The sequence below is a fragment of the Fusarium vanettenii genome (assembly GCF_000151355.1).
Source record: "Fusarium vanettenii 77-13-4 chromosome 3 genomic scaffold NECHAsca_2_chr3_3_0, whole genome shotgun sequence".
NCBI classification, from domain to species: Eukaryota; Fungi; Ascomycota; class Sordariomycetes; order Hypocreales; family Nectriaceae; genus Fusarium; species Fusarium vanettenii.
In genome coordinates, this window is record NW_003315880.1 from 3,074,622 (window position 1) to 3,100,097 (window position 25,476).

The 25,476-nt window shown below is 53.4% G+C and overlaps 5 protein-coding genes across 5 annotated transcripts; 1 reads left to right on the forward strand and 4 right to left on the reverse strand.

Moving 5' to 3' along the window:
- Positions 1 to 1,483: 1,483 nt before the first annotated feature.
- NECHADRAFT_78179 (uncharacterized protein) lies at positions 1,484 to 2,155 on the forward strand (the record flags this gene model as incomplete). The annotated part of the gene is made up of 1 exon (XM_003052766.1): positions 1,484 to 2,155. One exon carries the CDS (start codon positions 1,484 to 1,486, stop codon positions 2,153 to 2,155), a length of 672 nt encoding a protein of 223 aa, XP_003052812.1.
- Positions 2,156 to 4,626: 2,471 nt separating this feature from the next.
- On the reverse strand, positions 4,627 to 5,914 carry NECHADRAFT_36283 (uncharacterized protein; the record flags this gene model as incomplete). Its single annotated transcript, XM_003053265.1, has 4 exons — positions 4,627 to 4,779; positions 4,844 to 5,572; positions 5,625 to 5,687; positions 5,756 to 5,914. The coding sequence occupies 4 exons, from the start codon at positions 5,912 to 5,914 to the stop codon at positions 4,627 to 4,629; spliced, it is 1,104 nt and encodes a 367-aa protein (XP_003053311.1).
- A 3,571-nt stretch (positions 5,915 to 9,485) lies between these two features.
- Positions 9,486 to 12,641, reverse strand: NECHADRAFT_92146 (uncharacterized protein; the record flags this gene model as incomplete). Its single annotated transcript, XM_003053266.1, has 3 exons — positions 9,486 to 11,304; positions 12,346 to 12,541; positions 12,605 to 12,641. 3 exons carry the CDS (start codon positions 12,639 to 12,641, stop codon positions 9,486 to 9,488), a joined length of 2,052 nt encoding a protein of 683 aa, XP_003053312.1.
- A 2,105-nt stretch (positions 12,642 to 14,746) lies between these two features.
- Positions 14,747 to 16,083, reverse strand: NECHADRAFT_35964 (uncharacterized protein; the record flags this gene model as incomplete). Its single annotated transcript, XM_003053267.1, has 3 exons — positions 14,747 to 15,426; positions 15,475 to 15,906; positions 15,966 to 16,083. 3 exons carry the CDS (start codon positions 16,081 to 16,083, stop codon positions 14,747 to 14,749), a joined length of 1,230 nt encoding a protein of 409 aa, XP_003053313.1.
- A 6,053-nt stretch (positions 16,084 to 22,136) lies between these two features.
- SDG2103 (uncharacterized protein) lies at positions 22,137 to 24,971 on the reverse strand (the record flags this gene model as incomplete). The annotated part of the gene is made up of 4 exons (XM_003053268.1): positions 22,137 to 23,293; positions 23,352 to 23,734; positions 23,783 to 24,767; positions 24,813 to 24,971. The coding sequence occupies 4 exons, from the start codon at positions 24,969 to 24,971 to the stop codon at positions 22,490 to 22,492; spliced, it is 2,331 nt and encodes a 776-aa protein (XP_003053314.1). The 3' UTR covers positions 22,137 to 22,489.
- Between the last annotated feature and the right edge of the window lie 505 nt (positions 24,972 to 25,476).

Below are 25,476 nucleotides of genomic sequence, written 5' to 3' on the forward strand. Positions count from 1 at the left end.
CTATATGAGGCAACTGCATATGTCGATGCCTTGCGGCTTCCCTGTTCCTGCCTCGTAAATAATTGGTCCTTGTCGTTTCTCCTATCATCTCCCCCCCCTCTCTCCCCTTTCCCCCTCCATTGTCTTCCATCATCCCCTGTTCTCCCTCGAGTACTCCAAGGCAATACGCAATCTATTTCCTTGTCTCAGAAACTCGTATTTCTTGTTGACGCTAGTTCCCTCCAGTTCATATTCCGTTCGGATACTGTGGTTTAGCCCTGGTTGGCTGCAGCGCCACAACTCCAAGACATAGACACAAACAACTTCTCGCAGCCAATCTCTTCCTATCCGCAACAGCACAGACGAGAAGCTCACCCTCCATCCTCAGCCCGATCTGACGTGTTCGTCAACGACTCGACATTCTCGACAAAACTTGCTCATGCTTGATTGCACCCACGCAGCCACCCGTCTCGCTGCTACTCTGAGCATAAGCGTCCGAGGTGACTTGGCAACTAACAAACGGATCGAACCCTCTCCTCCGTACAGAAGAGGCATCCGCCCTAACCTCCCCTGCAAGGCTGCTAGGCTGCCCACAGGCTTTGCGCTTCGACTCTGTTCCACTTGTACCCCCGAAACGCCAATATGCGCCCTTATACGTGCAGAATCTCTCCATGTCCGGGATAGGGCTCATGCTGGTAATCTATCCGAGCACCTGCAGAGGTACGTACGTCCCTGACTGAGGTCACGCCCTGATTCATGCAGCCTCGTGTAACGAGGTCATGAGGGGGGGAATCCCGCCCAGTGTGCGAGATCATGTCTTTTCAACACCTCACTGATGTCATAGGGACGCTCTCGATCGATGGAAAGAGACTGATAGTCATCTTAGCATGGGAGGCCGGGAGGTTCAAACGCCAAACATGGCCGATACGCATCATGGTCGTACTCATCATGCTCGTCTCCTTCGTTGCCTCAGCTCCCTCGACGACAAACTCTGGCTCCCCGTGGACCTTCCGACGAGCACCGTACAAACAATTCCGTTTGTTCCCTCAAGGCCAGGTCCAGTTTCAACACTGTACTCATCATCACCATCGGAGGTCGGGGCCAAAACAAGGCGGCATCCCGGACAGCAGCGGCTGCACACATCTCATCCACGGGCACCTACAGCCTCCGAAACCTAGTCCCGTATGGCACCAGGCTTGCGAGCCGAGCCCGGCCATCGCCACGACCACGACCACGGTTGTTGTGATATCAACCGAGTCGTGCAGGCCGCCCGGGTGAGCCCGTCACGGAATTGACTAGCTATCTTTGGAGTTGTCGTGTTCTCGTCGGTACCACCTAGATATCCCAGAGTTGCTTCGCCAATGGCTATATCTAGGGGTTGTCCCCTCTTCTCTCATGGCTACTCTTCCTCTACCAGCAACCAGCAACCAGCAACCAACAGCCAACGACAAGACACAAGCACTACTCTACTTTACTCCACTCTACTCACTCCTCAACTTCAATCATGATGTTCTCTGCCGATCCTTCTTCCTCTGATACCTCTGCCTCCTCTTCTCCGACTCTCTCTTCGATCTCTCCCCTGTCCACCCCTTCGACTGCCATTTCGCAGCCGGAACCTGAGCCGACTCGCTTCCAGGTTTTTCAAGTCGAGGCCCCCCGCGGCCACCACAAACTTTTCATCTCGGCCGGTCCTCAACCATCTCTCGGGTTCTTCTTCTACGTGCTTCATCTTATAGGTCTTGCACAACCCATGATGATCTTAATGAATGATACGGTCACCTCCATTGAGCAGCTGGCTGCGATCCATGACAGCAGGAATGTCGGGTCGATTGCGGCCCATGACATGAACCGGGTCCGTATGCTCATTCGCGGCCTCGGTGTTCCATATTGCCCCTTGGAGTCCGATCCCCCGAATGAGGCCCTTCGCCGCGCGGAGCGTTGGATCATTGATGTGATCGACACGCTCCTCGAGGATGGTGTCCTCGAGCCACCACCACCTCCTCGTCCTGCTCACCAGCTCCCGAGACATCATCACACGGCGCATTGTATCCACCAGCGCCTTCACTCTCACCATCCGTACCGACGTCGTGGGCGTCGCCCGTTCGTCAACAACAACCCCCTCATGAACCCGGGGGTCAACCCCTCGCGCGAACCCCGCGAACCCCGCGACCACTGAGGACGGATGTCGACAAGAGCGGACATGATGGATGGGACGGGAATGTCAAGGCTGGTCGAGCCAAGTGGTGGATGGTGGGCCGCAGCTGTGATGGATTGTGTGACTGATGGATATGGATCTTGATGTGATTTGGATGGAACGACGGGACGGATGAAGGGGCTTAGTTTGTTTTAGTTGACCAGTTTGCCAACGATTTGTATTACAATGACAGACAGACTTTTGCAATGCACAATGATAAGTACTCGGGCCAAGTCAAGACGCAATCTCAAGACAAACATAAACACATGAACCACTCCACTCCATCCAGACAAGAAAGATTCATTCCCAACCATAAACTCCATTCGTCCAGTCCGGGCCATGGTCAAATAGACAAGAAGCGCGATTAAAAGATGACAACAGAAAGAGAAGAAGAAACAGGAAAAAGGTCCAAACAGGAAATATCCACGGATCCAAGGTCAGAGAATACCAGATAATAGAACAAGACCACATAGAAGCCAACCATCGGAGACCATCATCATACCCAATCCCTTCCCTGAGCTATCCACATAAGACATTCATCATCATCCCAGAAGTGAAAAGAAAAAAAAGACCCAAACATCCACATCGTCGAGACCAGGTGTTCCTCGGAGCCAGATTAAAGAAGTTCCAGTATAGTTGGCGTACATGCTCGTTGATTAAACCAGATTGTCGTCCTCAAGATTGATCCACACAAGTGTTGATATTGTCGAAGCACCAGGGAACATTGTCGAAGTATCACAGTTGCCATAGACCAAACGATGTAGCAAGCAAGTTGACGCGTCTCAAGCAAAGTCCTAGAGGGTTGAGCCAAATGGTGCAAAGACCGGGCTGAATTCCGCAGAATGCAGATAGCAACGATGGCGACAAATGCCGCAGACAGAAGCAATATGCAGTCCGGTGATTATTCAGACGGGAAAAGAGTCCAAGTTGAAGGTCACACCATGTGTTTGCTTGCACGTTACCTTGACTCCTTTGCAATGGCTTGCTGGTCATCCTTTTTTTTTTGGTTTGGTTTGGTTTCCCATGCTGCTCAACGCGGTTGCAATTGAGAGCGAGTATCGTCGAAGACGAACGAGAACCAACCTCGGACGAGGTCATGGTAGTCCAAAGGGAAGAAGCGGCCAATAGCAAAGCGAAGTGATGCCCATAAAAGGTGACAGTGTGAAGAGGGGTGTGCTCCTGAAGACGGTCCTTATCCATTGGAAGCTGGAGAGCGGGTGGTTGTCAAGATTGACTTGATCCAGAGAGATCCCGAGTCCATGTCCAGGAAGTAGAAGAAGTAACGCCTAGCTGGAGAGTAAGGTCTGTCGAGTCAGTCTCTCTGTGTGGTACAAGCTGAGATGTCAAGAAAGAGTTCAATGAGTCCATGGTGAGTTCCATCAATGGAAAAAGAAAAGAGGGAGCAGGAGAGGGAGGGAGCAAAAGAGATCCTTTGAGAGAGGGTTGGCTAATATATACAAGCTCTTGTTCGAACTCACCTTGCTGTCCGGGTTCCGGCCTCTGCCAATCTATTATTCTTTTTGTTCAAAACAACACCGCGTCTCGACGATGGGTCACATCGAAGAATCCGGGGAGCCAAAGACATTGGAGGGAGGAAAGGAGCAAGAACCAGCCAGATCCAGGAAGCAACGAAAACACAAAATACTCCCACTCGAGGCGGATCCGGACAGCAAGGCCAAGTCACATATGACATGCTTCGTCGTGCATGCATCATGACAGTGTAAACACCACCCACAAGTTCCACCAGGTCGAGGGATGGACCCCCTTCCGTTTTTCCCACCCAGCGCCGTATCCCAGTGTAAAACGTATGCAGCATGTCTCATCCGTGTGGCAAGGTACGGTAAATAACGGTGCGTAAGTCGATGAGGTCGTCATCCAGGGCAGGCCCATCCATATGCAAAGGTCGTAATCAAAAAGAGGTCAAAAAAAGATCCAAAGGTATGCGTCTCCAAGGTCAGGTCCGGTCTGGTCAGGTCCAGTTGAATGTTCCAGGGAATCATCGGTAGCAAATAGCAGTTGGTATATCCAGGAAAAGGGGGAGGAGGGTATATCGAGTCCAGGTAGGCCAGCAGGTCAGGTGTCCAGGGGGTTTTATGGACGACAAGCAAGTCTCCAAAAACGGACGATGTAAAACCTTTCCGGTGGGAGAACTCCAGTGCCGAGATGAGATGCAGCTTGCAAGCTCAACAGTGGCAGCCAGCCAGAGAAAGAAAATCTGGAACCTCTGGGGTTGGCATCACATCCGGGAGAAACAGAAAAGAGAGGGACGAAAGTGTCGATCCAAGTGGAAAAGCCGAACTCCAATTTGACCCGGTCATTATGCAGAAATCATCACACACTCGCGAAGACGTTGGAGCGCCTCGGCAAGCTCAGGTAAGGGGATGAAGGGGGGGAGGGGGAGGGGGAGGTTCCGGCCTCGGTCATCCAGGGGGGTAGAAAGGGGAGGGCGCCTTTTACCGGCGGCTGGAGCGGTGGTGTCGGTCTGAAGCGTGCCTGTCGCTTTCCCGTTCACTACGTCGGCTGCTGGAGGTGCCACTGGGATTTGTTTGAGTATTTGTTGGGGTCGCGGAAGCGCGAGCACGGGGGGTTTCATCATACTGTGGTGCCTGGGCTGCTGCGTATGCTTGTTGGGTCGATTGGCCTGCTGGAAGACGCTCGAGTATCAGTTACTGTGCTCTCAAGGCGAGTGGGCGGATGGGTATGCCTCTGATACGCACCACGACCGTAGAAGGGATCCTGGGGCTGCATTGTCGCGTACGACGATGCACCCGCAGGAGGAACCTGACCTGAATATGGGTAAGGAGCAGCAGTGGCGGGATAGCCCGCTGTCGTGGGTGCCGCAGTGGCATATACAGCCTGCTGGGCAGCGGCGGCTGAGGTGGCCATCTGGTTAGCATACGGGTCACCGGCGTATCCCCTCTGGTTGCGGTTTGCGCCCATGGTCATGTAGCTATCCTGGGCCGCCTGGTAGGCCTGGTTCAAGACGGAGCCGCTCGCGGGAGTAGAGCCGTATCGCGCGTCCGCCGGAGGAGGAGACTGCTGGGTCTGAGGATAGCCGGCATAGGCACCAGCACTTGTGGCGCCATAGGCCTGCGTGTAAGAGCCGGCGGCGCCAGTATAGCCGGGAGCGCCCGTTCCTGGGTACCTGGTGCTGTCAAAGCCTGCGTCACGGGCGTAGGGGTCGGTCTGGTAGGGACCCTCGGTCGGGCCGTGGTGCTGGCGCGACTGATGCGTCTCGGAGTGGCGGTACTGCACTAGAGGTGAGTTAGATGAGTGTCTCGGCGGAACGCCAGTGGCATTTCTCGAGGCATGGATACCTCCGGAGGTGTTGCGCGAGGTCTGCGCCCGCCTTTCACTATCCCAACGAGCCGAGTCTGCCTTAAGATCTTCAATCATGGCCTAGAGGGGTTGTAAGTATTGTGAAGTGTTGATGTGCGAGGACACAACGTACTGTTGTCAAGTTCCTGTAGGCGGTGATGTAGTAGCCCTGGACTACTTGGCCGGTCTGGGGGTTCTGTTGTGGGCAGTGAGCCATTTGTTCATTCGGACGTGGCGTCAGCGTGAGCCATGGTGTTGGCATACCTCGTAGTGGCCAGGACGCACGAGGGCGTCGTTACCAAGGTAGCGGCAGATGTCGGCGGAGATGACCTCACGATCGATGCCATCGCGAGGGACAAAGTATTCATTTTGTCGTCCACCAGCACCGGTGGGGGCGTGTTGGTTCCGGGATGCTCTCGACATTGTGATCTGAGGGGATATGGATGATGAGTCGACCGAGTGAGGGGTTTGACGACGAGACGACGATGAGGGGACGGAGGTGGATGTGGACGAGGAAGAAGAGGAGGAAGAAAAGGCCGGAACGGGGACGGGAGAAGAGACGGGGGATGAGGTGGATTGTTGCTGGGAGGCAGAACAGGCAGAAAGAGAAGAGGGAGCAGGAGAAAGAGGTTGAGGTGGAGGAGGGGGAAGAAAAGGCGAATGGCGGTGGTGGGCGGTGGGCGTGGGAGTGGACGTGGACGCCTGCTGCTGGCTCTGATTCTGTGGTGGTAGTGGGTCTAGCCGCTGGCGAGGGGCCTTCCCAGTGGCAGACTGACTTGCAGGAGACCGAGAGGCCAGCAGACGCCTACCAGAGCTTGAGCTGGACCGGCAGTGGGACAGGCTCTGCTGACGGCGAGACGTAGTTGGCTGGAAACGCCGTCTGGGTGGTGGCCTCGGTGGAGATGCTGGCGGAGGTGCTGATGCTGGAGGAAGAGGTGGTGGCGACCAGCAGGAGGCGTGATAGTCGAGGCTCTGGTATCCGAGGTTGTCGAGTTGATAACTCTGCTCCTGGTGAAGCTGGTTCTGGTTCTGGTTCTGTAACAGGGCGAGGTAGTACAGGTTGCTGGCGTCAGCTGCTTGCTGCTGGTGAAAGGGAGAATATGATATCTCCTCTGACGATGGCTGGGCTGAGATGGCTGGTGTGGCGTAGTAGGCTTGTCCTTCTCCCTGACCGAGCCCAACGTCAAGCTGCGGGATCTGCACCTGGAGTTGCTGGCCTCGCGCGTGGGTGCCCTGATTCTGATTCTGATTCTGGCTCACGTCGAGATCCTGGCCCCGGCCCTGGCCCTGGCCTGAGCCCTGCTGCTGCCAACAACCCTGTTCCGTCCCCGTCCAGTGGCGACCTATTTTGGTGGACCGTTGGACCGAGACGACGGCCTCAGCAAATCCTGGCCCACCGACGCCGGATGCGGTTGGCACCTCTGGGTCTCCCGGAGACTTGTACGCGTGGTGGCCTGGGCTGTCGCTGCCGCTTCCTCTGCCTTGTCGGGCTGGGGGTTGGGCACGCGCTCTGGCGGTGACGGTCGCTTGGGCACCAGAAGACGACGAAGCCGGCCTGTCGTTCTGGTTGGTCCAAAACCCTTCTCCTCTTCTTGGTCCTTCTTGTCCTGTCGAGTCTTTGTCCAGTTGTCCACGTCGACGTGACTCTGTAACCGGCGGCGAGCCACTACATACCCCGCCGCCGTGTCCTGATTGAAGTTGAGCGCTGATGATGGCGGCTTACGGCCACTGTGGCCGCCTTGCTAGCTGGCTGGCTGGTGGCTGGCTGTGAGACCGTTGTTTGTGGCTTTGCCTGCTTGCCGAGCTAGGACTCTATGTCTCGTCCCTTGCGCCGTGATGATGTGCCGTGTGGTGTGACAGATGCAACTGCAAGCCTTCTTCTGTCAGGTCTCATTGGGGAAATCCGCGTCTTCGTTGTCGTCCAGGTTGCAACGTGGCGAGAGAGTCGGCGTCAAAATAGTACGGGGGTACTGATAATGATACTGCACCAAAAAGTGTCATACCAAGGTTTCTTCGTTAAATGAGGTCTGGCACATGGGGAAAACGCTTCAATCCGCCGTTTATTAGAGATCGAACCCGACACGTCCGAACTGACGATCCAAACAGATCACAGTCCTGTCTGTGCTGGCACCTCGACCCAGAGCAGTCGTAGATGTGCCTGGCTGGCGCGGCAGATGCCCCTCTGAATGTCGCCGTTGTCTCGTCGTGAACAAGGCTATCCCTTGTTTTGACGATGCCCAACGCCCAGTCTCCCCGTTCCTGTTGGATGATTATGGCGATACGCCCTTCTCTTCCCAAGTTACGATCGCCCGTGGGTGGGCGCAACGGAATCCTCTTCTTGCACGAAGCTTGGATACGCGACATGAAACTCTCTCCTCTTACCCAGTGATCAGCGGTCGTGATGGAGCTTCTGCGCGCGCGCTGTGGTCGTGATGCCGGCTGCAGCGGCGCGACGGAGGTGATGAGGGTGACGATGACGTCCTCCTCTCAGCTCAAACCAAGGATTCCCCCGTAACAAGACACGGGGAGATTGTCCTTGTCTGGAAGATGTGCGCGGTCTGGTCTGGTCTGGTATAGTCTCTGCAAGCACGAAATCTGTCTACGTGACTGGCGTGAGGCGGCGCGCGGAAGCAAAAGGATAACGGTAGGCTGGAGCGTAAACCATCCAGGAACCGTCGCCATCTCCCGACGCCAACCTCATGACGCAGCTTTATATCCCCTCTGAGGTATCAGAGACTCGCTTCCTCTGCTGATTCCACACCGAATCCCATCTCCAAGCGACACGTATGTTGATGGAGCTCCCTCTGTGTCCTTCCCAGATAGTCCAATCCATGCAACGTCCGTCGCCCTGTCTCAAAAAGAAGCCGTGTGTTCCCTTCTGGTTGCATCGTATGTATCGTGCCTTGCCCAACCGTCTCGGAGCGAGTTGGGCATCTCTGCTCCTCTGGCTCCTTATTTCTCCTCGCCATGTCCCAGTCGCTGTTCGCCAGGCGTTAGCCCAATCTTTGACGCCCACACATGACAGGCAACGTGTTTCCACAGCGCCATGCTTGTCAGGTGTTGCCATTGCCAATATTACCTCAGCTGCAACTGAGGCAGAGCAGCCGTCTTGAGTGGTTGTCAACTGCCTTTGCGTGGTCGCCTGCGCTTGACCGAAGGTTGGGTTGGGTATCAATGCCTCGCACCAATTGAGGCCCAACCCTGCGCTGCCCGCCTTCTGGAACCATATTGTTTGGTGCCCAAGCCCCCCTGTCCAATCATATCGATCTTCCATGTCAGGAAAACCTTAACGAAACGGAACAAGATACCTTGGCATCCCACGCAATCGACGGGTGCCGTCTGGTCGCAAATGACAGCCCCGATGCCTGCATCGTCATGTCGTAGATTGACATCGCTTCCGGTTCGTCCGTCGTCTTTGACCACCAAGCATCCGGTATGCCGTAGCCAGTTAAGCTGCTTTGAAACGTTTCCTCCCTGGTACGCTCTCGGCTGCCCGCATGCCTCATCGCCTGTCATGCCGCCTCGGCCGTTTTGACATGAACTGTGTTCCCATGCAGCCGCAATTCCCCCGGTTTGTGGCATCCATTCTCCTCCATCCAACAGTTTCAGAACGCCCGTTCTGGACCTGTCGTCGCACAGCTAATGCTGGAGTAATTAGTGAAGGGCTGTTTGTGTAACCATCCCACAGCCCCGGTCCGTAGGAAGTGGCTTGTGCAACGTACTGAATGCACCTGAATGCACGCTCGAGAATAGCTTCATAACACTCGTTGTAAGCTCATTCTCTTCAACCCTTGACGCCTCCGTCAATGCTCAACCCAGCCCAGTCCACGAATATCCCCAGTCACTGCACCCATGATCATGCTGTGACGGCAAGTCGACGCGAGCCAAGGAGCCCTGAGTGTTAAAATCGAACAATTTCGCTTCTGTCGTTCGAGGCGCATCCATTTCAGTTGACGCCGTGTTTGAGCAGACGCTGCGATGATGCTCAAAACCGTCAGCCAAATTTGAGCCGACTTTGTCCTTGCTCGAGCTTCCCTCCTCGGCCGCGTCTTGACGAGGTTCCCTGCGTCTTTTGTGACGAGTTACGTGGAGCGGCTTGCCGTTGAGCGAATGTAGGTTTGACACGTTCCTCCTCCTGTAGGTCCTTGGCCATGTGCCAATCCTCATGGCTCTGCAGCGCGTCTGGGTCTCCGAAGCTGGTCTTACAGCGAGAGCATACAAGCGAATCAGCGAGAGTCGGTTGGTTGCAATCTTCTTGCATGTCTGCAGAGTAGCTCGCATCCGGAATGGCTGCATCTGATGCGTCGTTTTGGCGCATGGGGATTTCGGTTTCACCGCCGGTATTATATTCATGCTTCGAACCGAAGGCCTCAAAGTTGGAGGGAGGCGGATTGGTCTTGGATTGATCTTGAGGAATTGCAGGCGCGTAGAAGGGACTTTGGTTGCCGGATGGTCTCTTTGCAAAGAACCTCTGGATACCGTTATCCTCAACCCGGCGCTTCTTCACAGCGTGTTCGGATCCCGTAGATGCCGGGCGGCTCTCGGGGGTCGACGACCGAAGGGCTTCGGCTTCCTCCCCTTTGACCAGGAATGCGTCAATTCCCATGTTTCCCTTGACACCATCTTCAAATCCACCAACACTGAGACTAAGGTTCGCGCAAGGCCAGACCCTACCTTCAACAATAATCTGACCCAGGAGATCCTTGGCCAACTCAAGCAGACTCTCCTCGTTCAGCGCTTTGCCCTGACGGATGGGACTTTGCCGTGACTTTACCTGTCCTTCGTGACGATGATGCAGGTTGATAGTCCGAGGTCGTCGTTTGTTCTCCAGTACCCCTTCTTCAACAAGGCGAGCAAAGATGTCAGCGACAAAGATCCTCAACCAACGTACAGCTTGTTCCTGAGAGTTGATGGTAGGGCGGAATGACTTGGCTGATAACATCGACTTGATCTGAGTACGTGAGTTGACCTCGCTGGTGTCGATGCCCCGGATAGTGTTGTGGATCCATAACCCAGTATCATGTCCAAGCTTTGACTTTATAGTTGCCAATGGTACCTCCAACAACTCGGTGAGGCTCTCGGTGTTGAACGTAGAAACAATCTGTTCGCCGAGTTTACCACCCAAGTTCCGCAGCTTGGTGATTTTGAACCCGGACAAGAAGGACGACACGGCTCGGTTGCGAACGACAGTCTGCTTGTTGGGCTTCTTGTAACCAGATCCCAGCTTGCTGAGAAGCTTGTTGCTGGCTACTCCTGCTGAACATGTGTACCCCAAGTCTTGTCGTACCTTGGCCCTCACATCGCGAACAATCTCTGACCCTATCAGGATGGCGACATCGTCCCAGTCAGGATCTATCGTTTCTTGCTCCTCGTCCAGATCAACCAAGGCATCGGTTTGCCAGTCGAGAGCAACGATAGATGGAAGCGGGAGTCTTTCGGTGGGGTCATCGTATGGTGGTGGATTCTTCAACTCGGGGAACCGCTCTAGGAGGATCGAATGGATTTGACTGGAGAGGTCCAGGAAGACTTCGTCGATGCTTGCCTTCTCCACCTTCTGCAAGTCATGAGGCAGTGCGTCCTTGATCGTTGCCAGGATCTTTCTCGACTGGAGTCGATAGGGGTCAAGCGAGACCTTGTCGGTTGCTATGTTGGCAGCGGCATCGTCCCGGTATGCCCACTTGTCGTCTCCCTCTCTCCATGTGGCCACGTGCTGAGCAATGAGGTCGGGACACAGTTTCTTTGCCTCGTCGACATTACAGTGGCGTCCAATACCTGATTCGCGGGCTGGATAGTTGACAGCGATAAGTCCCTGCCTGTAAAATTGTTACCATCGTGCTCGCCAGATTATCATTATGCCAGTAAGACATGAACATGAGGGATAATGAACAAGTCGGAACTGGTGTGGCAGAGAAGGCGGGCAAACACGGGAACTCAAGCGCCAACGGAAAGCAATTCCGCCCAACCAAGTGTCCAACTGAGGGCGGGCATCCTGAGAGCTTTGCGGTTGAGATTGAGACGGGTGGGTGAAAGAACCAGAGATGGGTCCTCTGACAACTCTGTCAACCAATCACTTCCTGAGTCCCAACCAGCAGTAAACACCAGAAATATTGTCGAAACTCGACATATAAAGACCGGTGTGTAGAGACGAACATGTTGATGGGTCCTTTGGAAATGGTGGCATCCAATCAGCAGTGAAGAAGGGCGCCATTGGAATGTTGCTCGTAACAAGTTGACCGGCGAGGGAGAAGAAAAGGATCGATGGGTCCTTTGACAGCTCTCTCGACCAATCAAGGCCGTGGAGCAGCAGGAAGTGTCGAAAGCTCGACATATAAACGAAACCGGCGAGGAGCAGCAACAACATTGATGGGTCCTTGACAACTCTGCCAGCCAATCAAATCGGATAATGTCCGTCGAGGGGGATGGTAAAACAGCCACCAGAAGGGAAATGTAACTCAAGAGAGACAGGGGTTCATCGGGAGGGGGGAAGCGGAGGCAAGATTGCAAGAGGGAACGTCTGGAGGTAACATGGGCCAATAGTCGCGAAGAGACTTGTGAGAGACTCGTATCAAGTGGTAGGATAATGAAGACAGCTTTTTCAATAGATTCAAGAAGTCCTCCATAGTCAACTTCTCGTTCAAGGCGAGCAGAAGGGCAACACTTGTCTGTGGCGAGGCAAACCAGAATGAATCCCCCAAGTATCCAGCGGCAAGCAGATGGATAGCCAACGTAGAGTCCAGAACTTGAGGAAAGAGACAACATTAAGCCACCATTTCTGGTGACGGCAGGCCAAAGTGCAACAAACAGCGGGGAAGTGACTCGGAAGGGATGGATGGGCCGCGCGGAGGTAAACTCACCATTGCTGCACCGCAAGCGGCTTGTCCTCGGGTGTGCCGAGCCGGACCATCTCGCACTGGGCGTAGAAAGCATCGAGGTCGATGTGGGCGATAACGCGTAGCGGGCACGACGTGTTGGACAATGCGAGCTGCGAGAGCTGGCGGTACGTGAACTGGGAGCGGCGCCATCCGGCCTCATTCAGCGGCGACGAGGCCCCTGGGAGCGGGGAAGCGGGCATGCTTTCTCTGGCGGTGAGCAATGCCGTGTGAGCGAGAGAACGAGTGTGATGAGAAGTGATGGATGGATCAGCAAGCATGCAGTTTGCTGCCTTGGTCCGGGACTCTCGCGCCTCCCTTTTTGCGACGTTCCCGCGGGAAGGAAGGGAGGACTCAGCCGTGATCACGCACGCAACGCCACGAAAACAAAGTCTCACTCAAATCATGCGAGCTCGGAAATTCCCTCATCAGCTCCTGTGTCAGTTTGCGTTCGATGATTGGCGTATCAATGAAATATTGTCAAGGTAGCGAAGGGATCGCAGTTGAAGATGGTTGCGGGTTTGATGTTGCATGGTAACGCGGGATATGACTGGCTGACGCTAGGGTGGGGAGGATCCACCCGTGCAGATCCAGGACCCACCGACGAGATGTCTGCTCGACACCGGTTTGAAAAGAGAAAATGGCCTCTGAATATAAATGGGTCTCATTGGGAAAGAGACTTGCCAAGGTTTCTGAAGGCCTTCGGCCGAAGAAACGAAACCTCGAGTGTCCATGGTTGGTCTGGCATGGCCTTAGTCAGCGTAGGTACTCTGAGGAGAATGCTCTTTCCTAGGAAGTCTCTGCTTGGCCTGAGTGCTCCTTCCTCATCTCCATCTCCATGCCAGTGCCCTTTCCACCTTCCCCCTTCCCCCTTCCCAGGCAACATCCATTACCGCACTTTAACCGTCCCATCCAACTTTGCTTTCCATGTACTGTACTGTAGATACCTAGTCTATCACGTGAACACGATTCTAATTCAACTCGTCCCATGGGATGAGTGCCCACAAGGCTCCAAGCAGTACCTTGCCCCAGTGTTATGTCATTAACAATCGGCCGCTTCTTCTAGCCGCATGGGTACTAAAGACTTATCCTCACGATACTTAGTTCTCAAGCAGATGATAGAGAGTGAAGATGTATCGCCCCCATTGGAAGCCCTGATTGGTACAAACCCTCTGTTGTGACCTCCTTGGAGCCTTATGGGCACTCATGGGATGATTCAAGCTGTTCACTCTGCCAGTGACTGTTCATTTCAATGGGGCGTTTGCTTCCAGCTCCGATCGTGATGGTGGCGCCAGGGCCGCCGCTCTTCAAGTGGCACAATATTTACTGTGGGAGGATCAATTGTTATTTTGATCAGCCACAACTGTCAATGTCCACGATTTGCTTTTCTTTTCCTTCCTCTGGGCCTCTTGAATATGCTATTTTCTGTCTATGCTTGTTGTGTATCTCAACTTTTGTCATGTCAAGTCATGTGGCTCGAAATCCGTAGACTTGATGAATGAGGAGCTAACGGCCTACTCAATCCGACATCAAGAAACGTAAATTAGACCTGGTATTCATATTAGCAACATTTCTCTCTCAATTTTACACCAGAGAGCCGGAAAAGTTCGTGTATTGGCATGCTCTGGTGAACCCCTCATTGCTGTTCTAGACAGGTTTCCCAACCCTCCGCCTTACCCTACAGCACAACCAATTTGCCCTCCAATTTGCACATTTCTGTCGTGTCCCTTGGTTTTTCATCTCCTGATATACAATTGGAGAATTTGGATCTTCAAGGGAATTCAAATTTCCTATTGTGGTCATGTTGTGACTGGCCATTGTTCTCCTCGAAGCTCTTCGCTCACCGCCTGCACATAACGCCTCTCACCACCAAAACAAGCATATACGACCATACCCACCGGAGAACTCGGGATCCCGTCCGCTCTCCCATAGATAAGCCGGTGAGGGGCGGATTAGTAGTTGGGTCGGTGACGACCAGCGAATCCCCGCTGTTGTATGTTTTTTGGTGTTGACCACGATTTCTTTTTGCCGTTGGACGGAGTGAGTTGTGCGTGGTGAGGCTTCGATGTTGACAACCCCTCAGCGGAAGTCAGACGAGAGACTGCCTCATTAGGTCCTGAGACATGCAGGCTGCTGAACTCAAGGGCGGCCATTGCCCCTTGTCTTTTGCCCCGTCCCCTCTCCCGAAGACACGGCATTGCAAGATGAACTCAAAGTAACGTTCAAGGAAATGAATTGTGTAGCCTCGAGGGCCATGATGTCCACTCACATCAATCCCGTCTGTGTCGGGCAACGTCTAATCACCATCTAAATATTACATGGGTATATCCACCTCTTCATGCCCGTTATACTGTAAAAAGAAAGCGCTCTAACATACCGAGGGTATCTAATTCGACGTCATCTCAATCCCTTCCTTAGCGGGTCCACCGTCGGTGATCCCATATCGTCGCTTCAGCACCTCGATGAGAGGTCCATATTCGTAGTCGCTCACCATGCTGTCATGATTACAGCAGGGAGAGTGCCGGATGGGCAGCAGCCACTCAAAAACCGAGTTGCCCATGACCGACTTGAAGTTCCCCCAGTACCCGAGGTCCCAGGGGTTCTCGCCGGGCTCTGTGGTCAAGATTGCGAATGTTCGCCTGGCTTGCTGGTCCCTGGCTGCCATCCTCGGCTCTGGCGACGGTGTTCGAGATCGGTTGACACTATTAAGCTGACCCCTCGAAAAAGTAGTTGAACTTGAACACACTGGCGAGAGCGGGTATACGATGGTTTGAAAACGATCTGTCGGTCGAGTGGTATGTGATACTCGAACAGCCAGTCGAAAGACCTGGTTCTTCTTGAACAAGTCGATGTTAGTAATGTTTGTGAAGACAAAGCGGGCCGACGTCATGGTCATGGCCGAGGTGAAAAGGCAAAACAGGCCTGCGAGTGCGATGCCCACGACGATGCGTGCATCCAAGGACTCTCCGTCTTGCATCTTCAGATGCAGCGAATATCCGGATGTGGCCAGACAAACGGTGCAGTATGATGCGCAGTACGATGTGAACTGGACAAAGAAATTGAAGGCTGTAACTTGTTAGTTGAGATATGAGTCCGCTCTGCAAGGTTTCTCACAATTCTCCCCCACCACGCCTCCTACCCAGGGACACAGGTGATCCATTTTTCGAACGCATCGATCAAGATCACTTGAATGGTGGGCGCGGTCAGGTTTCCAGTTCCTGCATTCAGAGCACCATCTGGGACGGCCGTCGCTCTCGCAGACAAAAACATCTCTGCTGTAAAATGTCTCCAGGCCAGGACTATCAGGATTCGTATCGGGAGGGACCCATGGTAGAGCCTCGAGGTCACCCCCTCGCTTCTTTATCTGCTCGCGTTCCTGGTCGAGGGCTTCTCGTTCGGGCGTCAAGGGGACGAATCCAGTTTTGAATTGAATGGTAAGGAAAGTTCGGAAGTAGGTTGCAACGGTGAGGATGAAGAAGACAAAGTAGAGAACCAAAAGGACGACTGCGACGGCCGTCTTTTTCTTTTCTCGAAGAAGATAGTTGACTTTCCCGTTTCGTTAGTAATACGTCAGTCATGCAAGGAGAGGGCTTGATACCACATACCGCAGAGATGTGCAACTGTGAGGTAGGTCGCGTAGCCAATAGCGGCGGCGCAGAAGAACGGGACTAGGCGCACCGTCCACCGCGTCTCTGCGCGGTTGCTCGTCGCCGGTCGTGGCATCGCAACATCGCGGACGTCTTTACAGGAGGAGACGGCGAGGGCACTCGAGGGCCATGTCTGTGAAGGAGGGAGAGGGCCGGAAGAGTCGGATGGTGGTGACGAGGCCGACGAGGAGGCCAATGAGCGCGGGGAGGTTGACGAGGGTGACGACGACCTCGTGGGCGCAGACGTGAGAATTGTCCTCGACTGTTGTTGATGATCTCATTTAACATGTCGCAAGCGCGGGATGCAGGAGCGGGCCGGAGACTGTGCGGGAGGAGCCGTGTCAGCATACACCACACTGTACATACCTAACGGCTCCCGTTGACGTCTATCTTTGCTGAGAGCCTCTACCTATTGGATGTGAAACTTATATCATTCGAGTAAGTGATAGTTGTGGTTTGAGTTTTCACTAGTAAAATCAATTGATCTTTCTTGTCTCGATTCAAATTATTCGTCTGATCAATGTCGCCGCTCATCACATGACAGCCGCCAACCCTCAGCCAAGAAGGAGGTGAGGCAATTGAGCACAATGTTCTCTGCAACCGCACAATCGATGGCGTCTGTCTTCAATTGCAAAATAGTTCTTGGCTAGGTCCTCCATTGGCTGAACTAGCCTCATACAATTAATCTGAAAGTGTTGGGCGAAACCATTAACCAACTGTTATTGGCAGGGACCGTCCAACATGGTAATCCACCGGGCGAGAGGGCGCTCCCCCATCACACCTGTCACACCGAGCTCTCACCTTACGCCATGTCTCAGTCGAAAGCCCAACTTTGCGTTGAAGCAGCACCATTGCCAACGATTGTGTCGTCTCGGTTCCTCCGTGATAGCATCAGAAGGAACTCACCCTGTCTAGATGATTGGCTGTCAGTCTTCCCCTTATGTACGTCGATCCTTCCTTCTTCTCTCAACGACTCAAAACATTGCTTTTGTTCTCTCACGCCTCATTCGAAACGAGACAGGAGGCGTATGGCATCTTCGCCTCGAAATCGAGCCATAACCAGGCATCATCCCTCAAGGAGAAGACGTGTCGGTTTTTTCGGGTTGAATGAACAATCCGTGTCGGCGAAGCTGTGTATTTAGGTACTTCCAGTACGGACTGCGTACTCCGTAGGTATTTGAAATCTTGTGGAGGCGAAGTCTGCGTAAGCACAAACGCAAGACATTGTGCCGAGTTCGCCCATGGAAGCATTGAGAAGTTTATAGATATCCGGAGAGCCCGTTGTTTTTTTCGTGGTTGCTTTGTGTGGTGTCTTGAAGCCCCCTTTACATGCCTGGACTTCACGATGATGCCTCAAAGCCAAAGCGCCAGGGCCAGGGGCACACTGCACTGGCTTGATTGGGTCTGCCGGCCGGCCCTAGCCTTAGCATAATGCATCATTATGCTTCTATTTATCCCCAGTTTCCAGTCAAGAAAACACTGGTTATGCTGCTCAACCCTAGTCATCCTGGCATTGGGCGGCCATGCTGCAGCCCGACAGTTGTTCGCCATCATTGTGAATGAGGCGCACTCGTCACAAAAACAATCTTCACACGTTGTGTAAGATCACCGTGAATATCTGGGCATCTTTCTGGACACCCAAGCGCCCCTTTCAAGCCATAAACCCTCCACGATCAGCAACCACAAGTTCATATTGGCTCAGTTAGAGCGCACCGGGCTGGACGCAGTGACACAGACGTCGGCGAAGAATCATCTGCCCTTGATTCAGTCCCAAAGGAGGCAATCTGCATCGAGCAATGTGCATATATGCCTTTTCTCCAATTGCACGTCTCAGCCTGGTGTGTGAAAGAGGCTGCAAGAGGCTCTGCGGCTTGGGGCTCACCACCCATAGCGCCTCTAAGGCACTCTTTCTACAGCACATAGCTATATAGAGCCACGTCCTTCCCTTCCTTTCTTCTTGGTCTTTTGGTTTGATCTTTTGGGTGCCCCCCTTTCTGGTTGGAGGCCCCCTGAATGACACTCGGTCATTGCACTCGTTTGATGACCTGGACCACACGTTGGTACTGGCTACGGGTATCAACTCGACTAGATGAAAAACGACCAAGCTTGATATTTGTGAGTTCATTAAAAAGAAATACTAGATTACCAGTGCTAACTTTTGGCTCGAGTATAGCAGTGCATCATGTATCGCGAGCCGTCCGTTTGAACCCCATCATCGAGAGAACCGGGAACTCGAGCAGTTCGAAACAGCCATCAACGACACCGTTTCTATTCGACGAAAAACCAGACAAAACACTTGAAATACCCATTCGAAAAGTGTTGCTCCTTTTTCCTGAGCAGCTCAGATATGCCTTAAGTATCTTGGCAAGGCATCGTGAATGTCTGCCTATTTCAGTACCTACCAACTGATGGGGCCCACCTATGAAGATGTCTCACCTCGTCAGCCCAAGTACCTGCAGATTCCCCAGCCACAGTTCGATACTCATTATTCTTGTAAAAGAGGTTCATCTGCTAACGAGTTCTAGTCCTCTAGGTGGTCAAAAATGCAGCAGTCCGAAGGATCAACAGGGCGGCTGCACATTGCCCGAGGTTGCACAGCATGATCATTGCCCTATATTCGCAGAGCCGCATTCGATTTACCCGGGACGTTCGTCACCATTCCCCTCCCCTTTCCCTTGGTCTTTCCTCGCCCTATCAAAAGTTGGAGTCTTTTGGTCTTTGGCAAGAGCCCCCGAGGATCGGCTGTCAAAAGTTCAGCCGCACAACATCAACCCCACAACCGAAGACTTCCCCTCTTCCCCAGCCTGGTCAACATCACTTAGCAACTTACATCTTGCGACAACAAAAGACTGGTCATACCAGACCTTACAATTTTCAATCGCCTCGTCATTCACACCTGCTTCGGCTTCAATTCCACCGACCGAACCGAAATTACCTCAGCTCCTTGAAGACATCATGTGTCACTCTCCTTGCGTGGCGGAGCTCGCAAGCGGCGGCGGCCGTGGGTACTTGAAAGGCAAAGAAAGGCACACAGATGAATAGCTTTGGCGGCACCCCTCCTCTCGTCTACAGCGCCCGCTAGACCCTAGTCGCGAGGTGGTTGTACTTGGGCGAGCGGACAAAGTACATGGTGGTTCGCGATTTGAGCTATACGCCCCCAGAAGGCCAGCCTCGATACCCAGGGGTATTTTTCATCGTTGCTATGTTTACTACTAACCAATGCAGATGCCCATGTGGCAGCCTCGATGCACATTCAACGTGCCCTCCTTCCGACCGATGTGTTACCCCCTGAGTACAGACGAAGCTTGCGGCGGCCCTGTCTTGACGCATTTATCCGACGCTCTGACGATGCCGTCACTTAATCCTCCCTGAGGTGGCTCAAGTCTTGCAAGGCCATGCTTGCTTCTCAACCAGACCCAATCGACACACAGAGCTCTCTGGCCGGTGCGTCCGCTCCCTTTCAAGCTTCCCAGCTGTGGGCAATATCCCTTACTACGCCACGGGATAGTCGCACTACGGACCATGCTAGAGCTGAATGACTGGCTCCAAGCGTGATCACAGATGTTTGGTCTATAGCTTGCGCCTCTTGTGTATACTGAGGCGATGGCTATTTGGCAATCACGGACCTCTCGTCCTCAGAGGCGAGGTTAGTCTGGAATTTACGCCTCGCTTGTGGACTTTGAAACGATTCGATTATGGTTGATTCACTTGACAAGGTGAGTTGTTGAGGTGATACATTAACAAACAGCAGACTTTATAAGAGCGAGCATCTCTGGACTTGAAGGTCTCTTGACATCGACAAGATCATCTGCTCTACCAACTCACTCTTCTATCTGCCTTCTCCGGCTTCCTTTGGTCTACAAGCACCTTTTTACATTCTACAGAAATACTACAAGAGTCTATCGTCTTTAGATCTCTGACTAGCGCCCTCGCCGGCCACTACGTCTTCAGTTCTCAACTCGGATCCCCTTGACAACACGAACCATGAACATGGGCGACTCGGGCTGCATGTGGCGATGCCACGGATGCTACTACGACAACAACTACGACATCTGCCCCGCTTGCATCAACTGCGGCCATGTCCGCTGTGGTTACTGCGCGGTTGACGAGAATCCTGTCAAGGATGCGCCTAATAAACCACGACGCACGAAGATGTGGACGTGCTGCGTCTGCTACAATGACAACCGAGCCAGCGCCGGCGGTGTCTGTTGGAACTGCTCCCATTATTATCAGAACAGCTGCTGCTCCCAATACTACGTCTACCCTCAGGATTAGCCGTCCAGCTCAGTCTCCCTAAGGGGCTCCTTTGACACAACGGGTCTTGAATGGGGAAGAAGTCGAGGAATGTTGGAACCCGACCTGCCGGGCAGGGCGCCATGTCAAGAATCTTCTTCTCCTCTTGCTGTTTGGTCAGTCTCGGCAATGTGCCGGCAAGGCGCCTCAACCACTTCCGGCTCCCGACTTCAGGAGAGGGGATCATGGGTCCCAGGTCCAGAAGTCCAGACTGGACCATTGTCTCATGTAGCGAAAGCAATGACATGACGACAGGAAAAGGACACCCTCATTGGGGAGGGCCAAAAGAAAAGAAAAACAGAAAAGACAAAAAAAAAACACGACACAGGGGACGAATGGGATGGATGGATGAATGGCGGCGGCGGTATAGAGGGGTGGTCAAACAGCACATCCTAGAGCTCACGCAGAGTTGACGAGAACATTTGCTACCTTCTTTTTCACTTGGACGGAACCAGACCTCCAAGTTGTTTTCTTTTGTCGCCATGTCGTTTCTACCTGACTTCTCATGGGCTCGCTACAAGGCTAGGATCCCAGTTCCCTTTCCCTTTTTTCTCACGACAAGTTCACCAGGTACTGTTTGATGCTTCTTGTTGATGGTTGTTGTTTTACACAGTCTCATTTTTCTCTGTATTTTTCTAACCAAGTGGCTTTTCTCGGACTGTGTTTTCTTTTGGCTGGTGTTTTCCCCTTGTCATTATTATAGACATACCCCGATAGACCGTAGACTTAGCAATACCATTTCTTTTCCTCCAAATCTTTTCTCTGTCAACGTCTGACTCCTAACCTGTGCAATGGTTTCGCGGTAGCAAGATGACCTCTGCTCTCGTCCTCTCTGCTGGGGCGCATGCCCCTGGTGTGTCACCATGCACGAAACTTGAAGGGCGGCGCCTGGTTACAGTGAGATGCATCATCCAACCCATCCCGTGTAAGCGGTACTCATCAATCGCCCCAACAATCAAGTCGGCTCCAGCCAAAGTATGTCATTACCCTCGTGATGCCACATTTGCAGTTTCTTCCTTCTTGCACATGTTCCTCTTTGCCATGTGTTTTCCCCCCTGTTCTTTTCGCCTCCCCCTCATCAATCCGCACTGCCTCTCCTTACCCCGCCTCTTCCCCTCCAGACGTGAGACGACCTCATTAACAGACGTCATGCCACACATGTTTAAAAAACACCATACAGAGCAAGTTAATACAGTTTAATAAACATCGCGATGTTTTCAAACCCCCGCCTGGACGATCCTAATTAAACTCTTTTTAATTCTAGACCTCTTGATACGTGTGACAACCCACTCCTGCGGCAAGCTACAGCTCAGCTGCGCCACTGCCACACCCCTTGTCTAATATCACCGAGCAGTCGGTAACACACTTTCACATCTCGCCTTTCTTTTTCTCTTCTGGAAGTGTCAAGAGAAGGACGCTCGGACCGAGGCTTATACAGGGGCGTTTTTTATTTTATCTCGTCGTATATCTGGAGGGAGCCGCAGCAGCAGCAACAGGGCGTACGATATAGTTTCTCTGCCTGATGATTAGCTTGTTGTCGCCTCATCTTTTGCGCTCCCGTCTCACCGACTCTTGTTACATCACGGCATCAAGATGCTGAATCGCTAATACATGATTGATCCAGCTGTTGCCTAACATGAGATCAGAGATGACGAAAGGATACTTCTGCCATCTTCTTGCGCCCTGGTGTTGCTATTGTTGTCCATCTACACCCACATCCAATCAATCATCCCTGATCCCTGAAGCATCACCTCGCAGTCACCAGACCACGAGCCTCATATCACATCAAATCACTCACTCACTCGCTTTCCAAGCCACCAGACTGAGATGAAGCTTACAGAACACAAACATAGATACTAGGTAGACAAGCAGACATACACATGCCATAGACAACCCGCCGGCCCGCCCTGGTACTGTACAATACAATGCCACCGCCCGCCCTCCTTGTTACGCCTTGGCGCCAGCGAGAAAACAAAAGCCGGAGATGAAAATCACTGCAACAAAAAAAGCCTAGATCCTTGAAGTCCTCTTCCCTTTCCTTGCCTGATTTGACTTCCCTTACTTGTCTTGCTTGTCCTCCCGTCTTTCCCCTCTCTCCAAAAAACTGTCCTCGTCCTAGTCCAGGTCCGCTGGAAGGCCTCGTTTACTTGCACATAAATCCTTCGTCATCATCTTACCCCTTCATTACTTTACTCCTCCGCCTGCACCACCTCGATTTCCGTCTCGCGAGAAATGTCCAACCCCCTGCGAGGAGACGCCGCTGAGGTGATCGACTTGCGAGAGCTCTTGGCCTTCGTCTTGATGGTCACCTTGGTAATGCTAGAAGCCCCGGCTGATCCACGTCGCTTAGGCGTGCGTGCTGCGTAGGTCTGGATGACACGCTTGGTGGTCGTCTTCTTCAGAATGGCTCCGGTCGATGCTCGTCGCTTCGCGGGTGACTTGGATCCGAGCGCCGCCTTTCGTCCTGTCGAGGTGACAGTTGACACGCCCTTTCTAAGAGCGTTGGCTGCGCCCTTGGCAACCTTGGAGCTGGCCAGGGAGATAGCTCGCTTTGCTTGCTTCATGGGCTGAACCTTGCGCTTCTTCGCTGGGCCTCCATCCTTGCCCCCATCGTCACCGATCAGCTCCTTAAGCTTGCGCTTTCCAGCCTTGACGGCACCCTTGACAGCGCCCTTGACCGTGTTCTTCGAATCCGACTTGGGAGGCTTCACCTCTCGAGGCTTGGGGCCGAGTACACCTCGGCAGTTGGGCTCACCACATAGACACTTCTGAACGTTCTTGGCGGAGAAGGGGTCAAAGTTGTAGTCATAAGTCAACTCCTCGCCCGTCGTGATAGGCTTGTCACCTGCAAATAGGGCCATTCGCGGCTGTCCGGAAACGATCCACTTGATCATTCTGCAATTGGGATTGCAGCTGTGATTCACGAACCGCGCGATGCTCCCTGTCGTGGCATCGATGATCATGTTCTGGTCGAAGCTCATCAGATAGTAACACTAGGCTTAGTCAGCTAACCTGTCCACTCAGAGTTGTCATCTCAAAGTCAAAACTCACCTCATTGTCCTTGTAGACTTCAGTCATGCGACGCTCGCATTCAGCTTCAGTGATGATTTCGCCTGCGTACTCCATGATGATCTGGTTTGGTCGGAAGCATCGGTTGCTTCGCACGCCGTATCCGCGGTCCGATGTCTTGATCACCTCGACTCCCACGCGATACTTGCCGCCCTGGTTACGGCGTGCGGTCAAAGTTGCAAATGCGCGGTTGGTGCAGTGTGCCTTGCCGACGTTGCAGTTCTGCTCGTCGCACTCGTACAGCATGATTCGGTTCTGGCAACTCTCACCGCAACCATCCTCGGGCTTGCACACGCACTTGGATTGATAGTCGTGGAAGTGTGGTGACTTGCGCCAGTAGTCCTTGGACTCGCCGATGAACCGATCTGAGCAGTGTTAGTCAAGAATGCAAATCAAGCTGTCGGGTGAATTACTCTTGGTCATCTTCTTCCATTCGTCGGGTTTGGGCTGGCCCGGAGGAAGGGGGTTGCACACGTTAAATGGGAGCTTGAAGTCACGGCCATTGATGAGATTGCGCAGGCCATTAAACATGGGCAAAGGCATGGTCTTGTTGACACGACCGTTGGGAATGAGCTCAGGCAGCTGAGCCAGCTTCTTCTTCTCCGCCACAGATAGACCCTTAGAGATATCGATGGGAGCATCCTGGCCTGCATAAAGACCCTTGTCGAGGTACTTCTTCTCGCGTCTCTTCTTGGCATTGACCACGGGCTCCGGTTCAGCCTCCTCCTCCTCGGCGGGTTCGGGCTCCGACTTTTTTCGTTGTGGCTGCTTCGCGGCGTTGGGGTCAACGTACTTACCATTTGACCAGTAGGTAAGCAGCACAGGTTCAGTATCAACGCCGGCAAACTCCTTAGTATCGGCCAAGCGTCTCATTTCCCTAGACATGATCGCTGGCTGCTGCTCGACAGCCTTGCGACTGCGTTTGGCCGGCTTGATTATCTTTGCGCTCGACGGGGTTGCGATAGGCACGATGGCACTAGAACGGCGCGTCGAGGAACGGCGTGAAGATGGCGAGGGGTCAGCAGTGAGCTGGAGGCGAGTGCGCGGTGTGTCTGATTTCTTGAGAGACTGGTGGAGGCTAAGCGCGTGGATATCATGGCGAACGGAATCAGTAGTCGCAGGGCTTGAAGTTGCCTGTTCCGTAAGATTCACAATCGGACCAGAAATGGTCTTTCGTCGTCGGCGATCTGCAACAATGTCGCCTTTGGCGCGTCGCTTGCCGTGGCCATCGGTGCCGCTCAGTTTGGCCAGGTTATAGACAGGAGTGCCAACATTGCTGCGACGAGAACGCAGAGAAGGAGGAGGGGCCGGCTTAGCAGCGGTGACCTTCTTGACAGACTCGACGGGAACAGCAGGCGGTGCTGTGTCAATGGGTTCGGGAGCGGCCTCGAGGGGCTCCTGTGGGTGGTCGTGCTCGTGCGCATGCTCGGGCTCGGGCTCGACGGCTACGTGTACGACATCGCGCTTGGGAGATTCCGAGTGAAGACTGGCTTCGTCGGCAACAGTGGTTGGAGGAGTAGAAGTGGTTGACGCGACATTCGAAGAGGAATCATCCGTAGCGCCTACCTCGAAGCTGCCCTCGGCGGACAGATCGAGTGCCATGGCGGCAGGGGAACAAGAGTCGTGTGTGCACTCGATTCGATTCGACGCGAAATGCTCAAGACGCAGTGATCATGAGAAGTCGAGAAAGAGACAAGAGAGAAAGTCGACGGGAAAAAGGATACACTTTCTCGGATAAAAGAGGCGGAGGATAAAGAGTTGGGCCGTAGTCGAGGTTGGGTTTGGTTGAAGTTGAGTTTAATAGAGGCAAAGGTAAATGAGAGTAAGGAAAGCACGACGAGACGAGACGCGCCGCGCCTAGAGAGTGAGAGTGGGAATGGGAGTGGGAAGGAAGCCCCCGGGTCGGGTGTGGTGTGGGCGTGGGTATGTGCGTGAGCGAGTAAGGTGCAAGGAGCCCGTGAGAGTGGGTGGTCCTTTCCCCCCGCGCGCGCCGGTCCAAGCTGCTCCTGCCACTGGAGAGCCCAGAGCAGGAAGGGAAGGCAGGTACGGATACGGATACCTGGGTCCCGTCTGGACAACAACAACCGAAAAAGGAGGACAAGAGATT